This window comes from Populus alba, chromosome 17 (genome assembly GCF_005239225.2).
Source record: "Populus alba chromosome 17, ASM523922v2, whole genome shotgun sequence".
In the NCBI taxonomy this organism is placed as follows: Eukaryota; Viridiplantae; Streptophyta; class Magnoliopsida; order Malpighiales; family Salicaceae; genus Populus; species Populus alba.
Genome location: NC_133300.1, coordinates 4,984,756 through 4,999,473, shown reverse-complemented (window position 1 = coordinate 4,999,473; position 14,718 = coordinate 4,984,756). Strand labels below are relative to the sequence as shown.

Sequence of the window (14,718 nt, the reverse complement as noted above, 5' to 3'; positions counted from 1 at the left end):
CACCAACTTGAGGGGAAGTGTTAGCGTGAGCTGTACAGTTTAGGAATTAATGTTAGCATGAGCTGTAGAATCCAATATAGGAATTATATTTCAATATTCTATAATTGTATATCTCCCGATATATATGGGATTAACGTAACTTACCTAGAAGGTTATCTTGGGAAGGGTTTCTCTATATAAGAGAACTTCTCTGTAACGTTTTGTTTTCAATAAGAAAAAGAGAAATACAGGGCGGCTGCTCTCTGAATTATCATGATCTATCCTGCTCAGAGGACAACAGCACAGTGCTTAATCTGCCAACTGGATTGAGTCTCCACATCGAAGGAATTGACTATGGACATCGACTCATTTATGCAAGGTATCGTCAAGGTTGCTTTCCAAGGCAACGTTTAAACTTCAGTTTAGGGGCTTCTCCCTTCCAAATTGTGAACAATTGGCTGTACTATGATCAGACCTTGTTCAATTGTTCACTTTCTAGTGAGAAAAGGTCTCCTTCGTACATGTATAAAATCCCATGTCTGAGTACTTTTAAGCATGGAGTTTATGCCGTTGACTCAAGTGTTCCCATCAGTTACTCTGATTTGTTATCTTGTACCAAGATGTACAACATTTATGGAATTCCATATAGTATGTTTCAGGAAGAAAATTATGTTCTTAATATGTCTTGGTCCAATCCAGCTTGTGGATCTTCTGAAACTGAATGCTACCTTCAGCACACTAAAGGTATGCTTTTCTATCTTTCTTCCTTTTTTCAAATTAATAATTGGCATTTGAATATGTAAATAACAAAACACTAGAAACTCTTTTCGTTTTTGTTGCTTTCATGATTTTACCAATTGCCTAAAAGGGAGAAGCTAATAAGTATTCAATCCCTTACAGATCTCCATCAGAATGTTGATGTGCGGCGAAAGCTACTGATTGCTGGTTAGTAGTCTGCTCAAATCTCCATCTCAATTTTACACTTGGTTCAATACATTACTTCCCAAAAAAACAGAAAAGAGTTTCCTGACTCAGAATGTTGATATGCAGGTGTGATTTTAGGGTTCTTCCTTTTTGCAATAGTGATTATTGCACTCTACCGCGCCTATAGCAAAGATAAAACACAAAGAGAATATCAAGCCAGGGTTGAAATGTTTTTGGATGATTACAGATCACTGAATCCCACTAGGTACTCCTATGCTGATCTCAAGAGGATCACAAATCAATTCGGTGATGAATTGGGCCAAGGAGCGTATGGAACCGTGTTCAAAGGAAAGCTAACCAATGAAATTGCTGTAGCTGTGAAGCTCCTCAATAATTCCATAGGAAAAGGGGAGGAATTTATCAATGAAGTGGGAACAATGGCAAGGATCCACCATGTCAACGTTGTTCGCTTGATCGGTTTCTGTGCTGATGGATTCAGACGAGCTCTGGTTTATGAGTACTTGCCAAATGGTTCATTACAGAAGTTCATAACCTCAGCAGACTCAAGGAACCATTTCCTTGGCTGGGAAAGGTTGAATCGTGTTGCTCTAGGCATAGCCAAGGGGATTGAATATCTTCACCAGGGGTGCGATCAAAGAATCCTCCATTTTGATATCAAACCACAGAATATCCTGCTTGACAACGAATTCAATCCCAAAATCGCCGATTTTGGGATGGCTAAGTTGTGTTCCAAGGATAAAAGTGCCATATCCATGACGACTGCTAGGGGGACTGTTGGCTACATTGCCCCGGAAGTGTTCTCAAGGAACTTCGGGAATGTTTCCTATAAATCAGATGTTTACAGCTTTGGCATGTTAGTGTTGGAAATGGTTGGAGGAAGGAAGAACGTCGATGATACAGCAGAAAATGGCGACCATATATACTTCCCGGAATGGATTTATAATCTCTTAGAAAAGGAAGAAGACCTGCGGTTTCATATCGATGGAGAAGAAGATGCTAAAATTGCAAAGAAACTAGCAATTGTGGGGCTATGGTGCATTCAGTGGAACCCAGCAGAGCGTCCTTCCATGAAAACTGTTGTCCAGATGCTTGAAGGGGAAGGAGAAAACTTAACAAAGCCTCCTGATCCTTTTAGCTCCTCTGTCTCTAAGAGAACCAGCGCAGGCCGCATGCCAGCGAGACGTCTTCACCAAGAGTTGGCAGCCATCTCAGAAATAGAGTGATCAGAAATTTACTCTTTTCAGTAATAACATTTTAGTGAGCAATAATGAAGGAAATTGTGAGGAAATTTACTCTTCTTCTTCTTTTCTGGATTATGTGTAAGGAAATTTACTCTTCTTCTTCTTTTCTGTCAATTTACCTTCTAAGTTCTTAATTACTAAAGCAGTGTCAATTCACAGATTGAGATGTATCAAATCAACAAATTAAACTTGGCAGTCATTTTTTATAGATAATTTTCCAAATCCAACCCATTATTCATCATATTCAGGCAATCCAGCCTAACCTCCTTCAATTGCGAAGAAAATCAATGTAACTGAGAAGTTATTTTATTTGTTTGTTTATTTATTTAATATACTTGAACTTGGCAGTGCATATAAACTCAGCAGTCATTTTTTATAGATGAGTTTTTTTTATGTATCTTGCATAAATGAAAAGGTGTTTTGTTAAAATTTGTTTTCTTTAATATAATTTAAACAAATTATGAATAAATAAGAAATTAATCTAAAATAATTTTTGATTTTTTTATTTAAAGAGTAAAAAATTATTAATAATAAGAATTCTTTAATCTTTTTAACCGTGAAAAGAAGTTGACTATCAAGCATTGTAAATAGAATTCCTAGAGATATCATGTGAGTCCATCCTCCTTCTGTCATCTCTTTTATTTACCACTTCTACCCTTTAATATGGACATCTTTCTTGACAAGCACCCCGTGATAGATTGCTACAAGCTTCTCGACAAGAAGAAATAACCCTACAAATATTCTTAATCGTTGACCTGAGGGCGCATGGGGAAAAAGTCTTTGCCATGAAAGAAACTAAGAGTGTGGACCAATGTTTCAATCAGCAACAAAACACTGAAATATAAAAATAATTGACAACAAATTATTTTAATGAGTATGTGACATGGGATGGGATGGGATAAGATGATATGTTTACAGGTAATACTAGCTGCGATACGCTATAACGCTAAGGTTTATTTGTTTTAGCATAAAAATAATGAAAATAAATAAATACTTAAAAAATATATAATATATAGGGAATTGGCTCTAATGAGTTCAGTTCACTCGGTTAATTTAAATAATAACATGAATCGTATCTATCTCTTTAAAAATTAAACACATGAAATGTCATTTAAAAATAATCACAATATAATTAAAATATAAACCCAAAATTTATTTTATAAAATACACACAAATAATGATTTATTTAAAAAGAAAAATTAAAAATTAAAAAAATAACATAAAAGAAATCAGGTCAGGTGTTGTTAGGTCTAGCAAGCGAAGGCCAACGTCTTACCTAATAAAGCAATGGTTAGCACGCGAGACTTTATTTTTTAAAAAAAATTGTATGTAAGGGGCTGGAAAAATGACGCATCCTCTACGCAACCCAGAATTCAGCCACTATGGTGACTGGAAAAATACGGTTTTTTTGTTATTTTTTATCCAAAAAACTAATTTTCAATCTATTTTTTACCCAAAATACCCAGAAAAGACCCTAGAGATCTTATTAAGTTAATTCATGGCCACCAAAACCCCCTACAAACCACCCTAAAACACCTAGAAAAGACTCTATAGACCATTGTTAAGTTACTCTTTTCATTTTCAGTAGTAACATATTAGTGAGCAATAATGAAGGAAAATGTTGTGACCTATGAGATACGTTCATGGATTATGTGTAAACTTATTGGTTTAGTACTAGCTTCTTTTTCTTCTTCTTTTCTGTTAATTCACAGATTGAGATGTATCAAATCAACAAATTAAACTGTGTAAATAATTTTGCAAATCCAACCCTTTATTCATCATATTTAGGCAATCCAGTCTAACTTACTTCAATCGGGAAGAAAATCATTGTAGCACATAATTTGGAAGGAATTGCAGGGAGGATGGATGGATTTTGATGGATAGGTTAGCATTCATCCTTCTTCTTTCATCTCTTCCCTTTGCCATTAATTTGAATTATTATAAAAATCATATTATTTATAACACCAAATGTAATGATATTTTAGAGATTAATACTATTAATTATACTAAAAAATAATATTAATAGAACAAATAATAATAATTTTGAGATCAACACTATTAATTATACTAAAAATACTAAAAGTATAGACAGCTGAAGCACCACGTAGTGCTTGTCCTACACCCAAGAGGAAGCAGACCAAGCGCCAGGTGACGTTATGTTTGCCCAGCTCGAGGCAGGCAACCCAAGCATCACATGTGTGTAGCCTCAGGGGGCGCGCTTCCAGCCTGACGCTTAGGGCATGCAGGCTGCATCCTCCCCACATGCCCCCACCACCAGTATAATGACTGTAATCTATAGTGAAAGCACTCACATTGTATATTACTTTTGCTACAATGCAACATAGTGAAATCCACATTTAATTCACTTATAGTGAACGATATTACACGCTATAATGAAATATTAATCGGTTTTAGTTATAGTTAATCACATAGAGAGATTATTGCTAGAGGTGAGCATATTAACCCAATTATCTCGAATATTTCTAAACATTGAGCTAAAATTGACAGAACAAAATGGTTTTATAATTTTTTATGATAATTCCAGTTAGAAAATAAAAAAAAATGATCTGCTAATATTTTTTTAAATGATACAATTTTTTCTAAAAATGGATTAATTCGTGCTTTTAGCCAAGTCAACTCTAGTGTCGGGTCTTATAAATATACAATTTTCCAAGTAACATATGAACACAGAAAAATAAAATGAATTGGTCCCCATTTGAAGTTTCGCACAGGCGAGCTACATTCTCGTGTCACCTCGATTCAGTGTGTCCGTCACTCGAAGTTTCGCATAACCCTCCTTTGAATGACGAGGGGGAGTTAACGGGAAAATTTAAAAAGGTTTCGGTTGAGTTTCAATTTTAATTTTCTTTTAAAAATCAATCCAAACCAAATTATATCAATATAAATTAAACCAAACTAAATAAAAAAAAACTTATTAAAAAATAAAGGTATGTTATAAACTAAAATCTCATTAAATTAAAATAATATTTGATATTGTGATAGTAATTATTTTTTAAAATACTTTTTGTTTAGAAAAGCATCAATAATATTTTTTTATTTTTTAAAATTTATTTTTGATATCAGCACATTAAAAACAATTTAAAAATATTAAAAAATTAATTTTAAAAAAAATATGGTGTGGCCGCGTAAACAAATAGCCTCTAAAACTAGTCAAAATTACTCAACTAAAGGTCCATTAACTAATTTTTTTTTTTAAATCAAACTAAACCAATTAATTTGGTTCTTTTATTTTATTCAATTCAAATTTATTTTAACAAAAATTTGTTTCTGTTATATATTATTTTATCCAAACCAAACCATTTTAAACTTTTTTTTTTTTTTAAATGCCTTGGTTATATATTTTTTTTTATCCAAACAACCAAACCGTTTGAAATAATGCTCGCCCCTAATTATTATCGTGTATTTAGTGCAATGCTTGCTCACTTACATCTAGTATTCCCATCAGTGACTCTGATTTGTTATCTTGTACCAAGATGTACAACATTTATGGAATTCCACATAGTATGTTGCTTGCAGAAAATAATGTTCTTACTGTGTCTTGGTCCAATCCAGCTTGTGGATCTTCTGAAACTGAATGCTTCAGCATTCTTCCGCACACTAAAGGTTACTAATACAGTGTCAATTCACAGATTGAGATGTATCAGATCAACAAATTAAATTGTGTAAATAATTTTGCAAATCCAACCCTTTATTCATTATATTTAGGCAGTCCAGCCTAACCTACTTTAATTGCGAAGGAAATCAATATAATTGATGAGTTATTTTATTTATTTACTTATTGTAAATGTATGGTCTGACATTAATACACTTGGACTTGACAGCACATATAAACTTGGCAGTCATTTTTTATAGATGAATTTTTTTTTATGTATCTAAAGCCATTCTCTATTTAAAGAGTAAAAAAATTATTAATAATAAAAATTAAATTCTTTAATGTTTTAACCGTGAAAAGAAGTTGATTATCGAGCATTAATTGTACATAGAATTCCTAGAGAGATCATGTGCTTTCATCCTCCTTCTGTCATCTCTTTTATTTACCACTTCTACCCTTTAATATGTACATCTTTCTTGACAAGCACCCCGTTGCTACAAGGCACAAGCTTCTCGACAAGAAGAAATAACCCTACAAATATTCTTCATCGTTGACCTGAGGGCGCATGGGGGAAAAGTCTTTGCCATGAAAGAAACCAAGAGTTCGGACCAATGTTTCTATCATTATTATTAATGCCACAAAAGACTGGAATATAAAATATTGACCAGCTCCTTAACCTCTCAATCGGTATAAAATATATTTGTCGTTGTACCACAGGTTGCACCATAGAGTATCATACACGTGTCAAGTTTTTAATGAGTATGTGACATGGGATGGGATCAGATGATATTTTTAACTTTTTATAGGTAATACTAATTAGATGGCTGTGATACGCTAAGGTTCTTTTTTTTTTTAGCATAAAAATATTAAATATAAAACCTGGAAATGTGTTATTTTAATATCAAAATGGCAACTTGAATTGTACCATCTGAGACTTATAACACGCGCTTTTTTTTTTAATTAATATAAATGTCCGGGCTAATTAGTGTGCACCTTGACTAATTATATCAGTCCTAAAATTAACGATCATATAAATCTTCAATGATTATCATATAACCAATCACAGACTCAATAATACGTGCATCTTTCATACCGTGATAGATTGTTACCCCGCACAGACTTCTCGACCAGAAGAAATAAACAAGAACCCTACAATTCTTTGTCATTGACCTGAGGGTGGTGGACTAATGTTTCAATCAGTAACTTCATTGTTAATGTCACAAAAGACTGAAATATAAAATATTTTAAAAGCAATGTGATTTAATATTTTTATCAACTGACTCGGTTAATTTAATAATATTATTAAAAAATAAAATATGGACACCAAATAAACTGAAAAAAAAAAATAATAATAATTTTTTTTAAGGATTTTGAAGGTCCTTCTTCTTTCATCTCTTCCCTTTGCCATTAATTTCTACGCTATAATACATGCATCTTTCATGTCGTGATAGATTGGTACAAGGCACAGACTTCTTGACCAGAAGAAATAACCAAGAACCCTACAATTCTTCATCTTTGACCTGAGGGTGGTGGACCAATGTTTAGGGTGGTGGACCAATGTTTCAATCAGTAACTTCATTGTTAAAATACTTAAAAGCAATGTGATTTAATATTTTTGTCGTTGAACCACAGGTTGCTTCAGAGTGTCTCTTACCTTGACAAATTTTATTGAAAGCAAATAGAATTTTAATAAAAAAAATTAAAATTTAAAAAAATAAGGTCGTCTAAAATGAAAAAACATATAAAAAATTATAATTAAAGATTTAAATTAAAAACAAATTAAATCTTTATATAAGAAATAAGAACGAAATAAGAAATCAAAAGAATAAAGATGAAAATTGAAATATCAAAAACAAAGAGTACAATCAGCAATAATCTAACAACCATATACCGTCACGCGCCACACCATAAAGAAGGACATGGTGGCACCTCCAAAAACATGTCGGAAAGTCAGGTTTGACCTCTCGGAGGTGCCACACACACCATCCAAATGACATAGACGCCAACAACTTATTAGCCCGTAATTAGCACATGCCAACAACTTTCTTTTTAAAAAAATTAAAAATTTAACGTAAAAATACCTAAATGTCCCCCATGACCTTGATAATTACAAAAAAAGATATGTGTGAAAGGAAAAAAAAATATATCCCCGGATGCATGCCTTATGTTTTTGTATTTTCTAAGGTCAAACATGTAATTTTACTATATACGAAGAAGGGGAAAGTAAAAGGAAAAAAAAAACATTAGTTAACAACTCTATATTTTTTTTCTATTCGAGTACCTTATTTAGAAGTGCATTTAAATTATGGTGGTGCTGTTAAAATCTTAAAAGACATATTATAAACATTCTAGTTGCACACGTAAAGAACAATAAAGCCTTAAGGGCAATGGATTTATTCTTGACAATAACAAAAAAAAACTCATTATTTTAAAGTTCTTCAACAAGTAAAACTTGTATCCTTTTTTGTTTTTGATTTAAGTATAGTTAATTTTATTAGTAATATACATTCTAAGACTTTGATTTTATGTCAATTGCAAGTCTAAATATATGCTTAGTACGCATGCTTATAGATTTAAACCGTGACCCAGGTTATAAGATCGAAAGCACTATACATGAAAAAAGTGTGAGGGTTAAAATCACAGAAAAAATCCAAAATCAAGAAATTAAATACAATAAAAATAATGAGTGTTAAAATTGCAATAAAAAATAAATCAAACGGCAACAATAAATTTTAAATTTGAGAGTTGAATTGAAAAGAATAAAAACATTAACAAAATGACAAAAATCAAAAGAACAAAAATCAAAAGAAGAAAGACATAAAAAAATATACACTATAGACTTGAATTGAAGGGTGAACCTAAAAACAATAAAACTTTCATAAAAGATTCAAGGGAAAAAATATTTTAAAAAAACATTCATAAGAATAAGCATCAAATCTTAAACATCAAAACATAATAAAAAAAAATGAATATACAAAATTATTCAACATGTTTTTTTACACTAAAAAAAACTCTTAGATGTCAATCGAAAAACTTATGCACGCATCTAATTAAACAAATCAATAATCATTTGTGTAAAGTAATGAAAAAAAGATTCATCAACAATAAACAAAAATGAAATTGAGAGAATCAAGCAAAAAATAAAGATCAGGATATCTAATATCACACAACACAAGTAATTTACCTAATTATGTTTAATGAACCTCTTTATCAAAATAAATTTGTAATAGAAAAACACATAATATTTATAATAGAAACTGACACAACACATAAAATTTATTGAATAATAATTAAAAAAAAATAATGCAAGGCTACACATATGAAAAATTTTATAAAAAAATAAATATTTTAAAAAATAAATTTAAAATGATAATTTATGTTGACGAGGGTGAATCCGATCACCATGATCAAGTCAACCGAGCTTTAGCTTTGATTAAAAAATTAAACAAAGTAAACATACGAAGAAATGAGAGTCCTAAATGCAAAAAAAAAAAATAAATAAAAGAATCATTCCATTTCGAGACTGGTTGTGGGCTAAGGCCTTAGACTATGACCCAAATGATTGCTTTGTGCTAGATTTTGCAGGCCTTAGACTATGAAATATTATTTCGAGATTTCTTCAACACTGACTGCAAGAAGTTCCCCTTGAGCTTCAATTCTCAGTTGTTTGGATTTGAGATTTCTGATGAATAGACTGTGTTGAGAGAAATGAATTGTTTTCTAGGTCTTACATCAATCTATCCATGAAGTTTCCTCCACACTTCCATCTTCATTTGAAGCAATTTAAAAGCTTCATTAATTGGATGGTGATTTCCATCACTGCAGATTTCCATCACTTTGAATCTCCTTGTCATTTGCAGCAAAGAGAATCATAAAACAACACCCTGTTATTAGAACATAAATGAGAAAAAACAATTATGAAGAGAGTTTATTCATCTGATTTTTTATAATTTAGAATCACCTTCTTGTATGCTTTCAATGTCGATATTTTATTTTGATTTTTTTAAATTTTATTTATTTAAAATTTGATTTTTATATTAAATTTAGTCTTTATTCTCTTTTAATTGGTATCTTTTAATTAAAATTTTTCATCTATTAGATTTGATTTTTTATTATTTTAATTGATATTTATCTTATTTAAAATAATTTATGAAATTATTTTTTTAATTTTATTCTCTTTTAATTTTTTATTTATCAAATTTATTTTCTATTTTTTATTAGTAATTTTTTTTTAAAATAAACTTCAAAAATAATTAAAATATAAATAAATAAACTATTTTTTTATGATATAACCTAGTATTGAAAAATATTTTATAAATAATTTTTCTTGAATATATATATATATATATATAAATAATTTATTTTCTAGAAAATAACTTCTTTTTTTTAAACCAGCAAACAAACAGGTACTCTCATCTCAGTTGTCTATCATCCTCTGTATCTTTTTTCTACCAGCTACAGAAAACACAAACCTCTCCATTTGTGAAGATACCGCTCTCTAGGTCAGCTCTACTTCTCTCTCGGTCAACTCTGCTCCCTTTTCTTCTCTCGGCCTACTGCTTTCTCTTCTGCTGTTTTGTGGTGGATCGTGCTCTCTAGGTCAACTCTCATTCTCATCGTTTGCAAAGCTGGCGTGCTGTCCACCACACGAGGAGACTATCATCAGCCACCGCCTACCCCCACGCCTTCACTAGAGCACCCCTCGCTGGATCCGCTTCCTGGAAGACCAACAACATGTCCATATGACATCCATGAACGACAGAAGTCCATTTTAATTTTTTTCACTGTCATCTGCTTCTCTGACTGTCTGAATCTATCCTTATCCACAACCAAACAAGCCGAAGCTCTATCACGCGTCTCCAACACACTTACTCTTCCCCGTCCATCTTCCTTCTTCTGATTTAATCAAATAATTGGATAACATCTTGCTGCATCTGCTGCTCAGGTAATTAAGTTTGATTAATTTTAGCTCTAATTTCATACCATTTCTTTTCCAACTCATGTAGTTTGATTCTTCTAAGAAAAAAGAAACATGCTGGTTATTAAATTACTGATATGACCAGTTGTAGAATTATTGGGAAAGTAAAAAGAGAAGAACACTTTGATCTTTGGAGTGGTTTAACTTGACTTTGGTTAGACAGTGAAACACCTGTAATCAATTTTTTTTAATCTTAAACTTAGCTTCTTCTTTTTTTCAATTAGCTTAAGTTCCATTTTAATTCAATTTTCTGAAAGTTCTTTGTTATGTCTGTAGGTAGGGACACAGAAGAAAAAATGGATGGAGGAAGTGATCCATTTCAGTGTTATTTTGAGAAAGTGGATGGTGGTTTATTGAGGTGCATTTTTTGTGAGAAGACATTGGCTGGAAGTACTTCCACTACAAGGATGAAATATCATCTGGCAAGAGTTGGAGGTGGTGGTGTTAAAATTTGTGAAAAAGTAACTCCAGATGTTCAACGAGCAGCGTTTGATAAGCTTCCTGACAGAATGCGTGGGAGCATGCCAAGTTCAAGCAATAATATAATAGTTACTGCAGATTCAGATCCTGCGCAAGATTTAGAAATGCAACAACAAGGACAATCTCGTTTGGATTATGTTTCATGGATGAATGAGATAACTGGGGGAGAGTTTTTCCTGTCTGAGGAGACCATGGTTCCTAGCATGCTTATGCCCGATGCACCTGTGACTGGATTGGGAATAGAGCCAGCAGTTCAAGCATTTGAAACGGATACGAATAACATCACTCTTCATAGAGCTCCTGTCGTTCTTATGCCAGATGAACCCGAGACTAGACAAAGAACAGAGCAAGCACACCAGATGAATAACATCTCGTCCTCATCAATGAGGGATTTTGAGTTTTGGGAAGAGAATATTGTGCTTCCTGAGGAGACCATGGTTCCTAGCATGCTTATGCCCGATGCACCTGTGACTGGATTGGGAATAGAGCCAGCAGTTCAAGCATTTGAAACGGATACGAATAACATCACTCTTCATAGAGCTCCTGTCGTTCTTATGCCAGATGAACCCGAGACTAGACAAAGAACAGAGCAAGCACACCAGATGAATAACATCTCATCCTCATCAATGAGGGATTATGAGTTAAGAACTGGTAGATTGACCATGAGTCCGGAATTGATGCAGTCTGTTGTTGAGAGACGGCCCTCTTCTAAAAGGCCTGTACATAAGAAACGTAGGACTGGAAGATATGTATTGCCGACAACAAGGCTAGTGGGCCAAGCTATGGAAAGAAACATGAATGATGTCTGGTCTTGTTTGTTGAATGATGAGGTCTCATGCATTGGCATTTATGGGATGGGGGGGGTGGGAAAGACAGCTTTGGCTACACATATCTATAATCAGCTTCACAAGAAACTAGGCATGTTTCATCCTGTTCATTGGATTACTGTGTCAGAAGATTTTAGCATTCATGCATTGCAGCGTCGCATTGCTGAGGTTTTGGATTTAAAACCTTTGGATGAAAATGATGCGATGGTGAGAACTGGGGAGCTGTTGACAGAGTTGAATGTGAAAAAAAAAGGTTTTTTAATTCTTGATAATTTGTGGGATCATTTTCTTCCTGATGAAGTGGGAATACCTCTTAGAACAGACGGGTGGAAGTTGATTCTCACAACGAGATCACTGGAGATATGTCGAAAAATGGATTGCCAAAGGATAATCAAAGTGGAGCCTCTTTCTGAGGGCGAGGCTTGGGAGCTGTTCATATACAGATTAGGGCATGGTGGTGCACTCTATCCTGAGATCGCAGAGTCTATTGTGAAGGAGTGTGATGGTTTGCCTCTTGGAATCAAGGCAATGGCTCGAAGCATGAAGGGAGTGGATGGTGAATATCGTTGGAGAGATGCATTGCTAAAAATGAGAAGATTAGAAGTTGGACCAGGTGAGATGGAAGCCAATGTATTTCGAGTATTGAAATTTAGCTATGCTCAGTTGAACGATTCAGCACTTCAAGAGTGCTTCTTACATATCACACTATTTCCAAAAGGCAAGATCATCTTGAGAGAGGACTTGATAGAGTATTTGATTGACGAGGGTATAGTCAAAGAAATGGGGAGTAGGCATGCACGATTTGATAGGGGCCATACCATGCTTGATCAACTTGAAGATGCCAGCTTATTAGAAGGTTCCAGGGACGATGAAGGTTACAGATATGTCAAGCTGCATGATTTGATTTGGGATATGGCTTGGAAAATATTGAACGAAAGGTGGGGGGTTATTGTTCAAGCAGGTGCACAACTAACAGAATTACCCGATGTAAGATTGTGGAGAAAGGAACTGTTAAGAGTTTCACTCATGGAAAATAGAATCGAGAATATTCCAACAGGCTTTTCACCAATGTGCACCAGTCTCTCAACATTATTGTTATGCAGAAACTACAAATTGGATTTGGTTGAGGATTCTTTTTTCCAGCACCTCATCGGACTCAAGGTTCTTGATCTTTCCGACACAGATATAGAGAAGTTGCCGGATTCTATTTCTCATCTGACGAGTCTAACTGCATTGTTGCTGGGATGGTGTGCAAAGCTGAGTTATGTACCATCATTAGCAAAGCTTAAGGCATTGGAGAAGTTGGATCTCAGTTACACTGGACTTGAAGATTTGCCCGAGGGAATGGAAAGGCTGCAGGATCTCAGGTATCTTAATCTTGACGGAAGTGGGGTGCGTGTTTTACGGTCGGGTATTTTACCCCAACTCTCAAAATTACAGTTCCTCAAGCTTCATCAGAAATCTGAAGTTGTTCTCTCAGTTAGCGGAGATGAAGTTTCCAGATTATATCATTTGGAAACTTTGGAATGCAACTTCCGTGATCTAGATGATTTCGGATATTTCTGTCGTGGACGGAGATTTTTACTAATTGCATGCAAGGTTACTGTAGGACGACCTTGTTTCTCTTCACTCGAAGATCTAAATTATACAAGATCGAAGTCAGGGTTAATTAAAGAGGCTTGGTTTTATGACCTCATGATTGACAATGCAACTTTTCTGTCCCCTTACTTCACTACAAAAGTAGTTTTTGTGAGTTGTCAAAACATGAGAAGCTTATTTTCATTATGGGATATTAGAGGGCTTGAGATTCTACACCTTGATGGTTTGATAATCTTAGAAACCCTTTTTGAAGCAGAACCTTCAGAGGTACGTACTGCTGGTGTCTTCTACAATCTCAGAGAGATCATAATACATAAATGTCATACGATGAAGGCGCTGCTCCCTCCTTGGTTGTTGTCTACACTCCCATTGGAAGTGATTGTAGTCGAAGATTGTTACAACATGCAGGAGATAATGGGAAATGGTAGATCATGCGTTCTCACTATTTTTGGTTATTTTGTTACGACATTGAGGGTTTTGGTGTTGAAGAAATTACCAAATTTGAAAAGCATTTTTTCTCGAAAACTTCTATGCCGTTCTCTCGAAGAAATTACTGTGCGTGATTGCCCGCAGCTAACGAGGATCCCGATCGCTATTTCCCCTTCTCTTAAGAAAAAAGAAGTAGATCCTGAAAGTTTGTTGAACACAGTTGAGCATGTTCCATGATTTCTAGTCATTTGCTATTATTCCGGGGATGAAATTAGGATTTTATGATTTCTAGGGATTGTGTTGTATTTTGGTATTGGAACCTTTACCTCATAGTAAAGGTATGACGTCATGCAATTTATGTAAGGAGTGCTCGGGAGTGTGATAGAAATAAAAATTTCAGAATTTCAGCATCAACTTAACTTAAACATTTCATATTTATCCAGTGCTGATAATGTTTTTTCCAGTTGTAAAGCTTAGCTTTCTTTCTTCTCTTCTCTTCTCTTTTCTTTTCCGTTATTCATTTAGAAGATTTTTCTAGTTCTAAATCCAAGTCCAGATCTTATAATTACTTTACAGATCTTTGCAAGAAAAATTACAGATTGTTTTTGCTATCGATCGTTTTAGGTG

At 33.7% G+C, this 14,718-nt stretch overlaps 3 protein-coding genes across 3 annotated transcripts in view; 2 read left to right on the top strand and 1 right to left on the bottom strand.

The window, feature by feature from the left end:
• The window catches only part of LOC118052989 (LEAF RUST 10 DISEASE-RESISTANCE LOCUS RECEPTOR-LIKE PROTEIN KINASE-like 2.1), a 52,629-nt gene that overhangs the window by 16,444 nt on the left and 21,467 nt on the right, over positions 1 to 14,718 (bottom strand). The gene's annotated exons all lie outside the window — the stretch shown is intronic.
• On the top strand, positions 429 to 2,200 carry LOC118053112 (rust resistance kinase Lr10). Its single transcript, XM_035064276.2, has 3 exons — positions 429 to 723; positions 880 to 924; positions 1,030 to 2,200. Exons 1-3 carry the CDS (start codon positions 501 to 503, stop codon positions 2,145 to 2,147), a joined length of 1,386 nt encoding a protein of 461 aa, XP_034920167.1. The 5' UTR covers positions 429 to 500; the 3' UTR covers positions 2,148 to 2,200.
• LOC118053068 (probable disease resistance protein At1g61300) lies at positions 10,198 to 14,679 on the top strand. The gene is made up of 2 exons (XM_035064217.2): positions 10,198 to 10,723; positions 11,033 to 14,679. Exon 2 carries the CDS (start codon positions 11,053 to 11,055, stop codon positions 14,326 to 14,328), a length of 3,276 nt encoding a protein of 1,091 aa, XP_034920108.1. The 5' UTR covers positions 10,198 to 10,723; positions 11,033 to 11,052; the 3' UTR covers positions 14,329 to 14,679.

What these genes read in the sequence shown, in the direction of transcription:
- LOC118053112 (XM_035064276.2), top strand. Translation starts at nt 501, where the DNA reads ATGTATAAAATCCCATGTCTGAGTACTTTTAAGCATGGAGTTTATGCC. An exon ending in CTACCTTCAGCACACTAAAG is followed by an intron (nt 724 to 879) that starts GTATGCTTTTCT and finishes AATCCCTTACAG; the next exon opens with ATCTCCATCAGAATGTTGAT. An exon ending in GCGAAAGCTACTGATTGCTG is followed by an intron (nt 925 to 1,029) that starts GTTAGTAGTCTG and finishes GTTGATATGCAG; the next exon opens with GTGTGATTTTAGGGTTCTTC.
- LOC118053068 (XM_035064217.2), top strand. Translation starts at nt 11,053, where the DNA reads ATGGATGGAGGAAGTGATCCATTTCAGTGTTATTTTGAGAAAGTGGAT.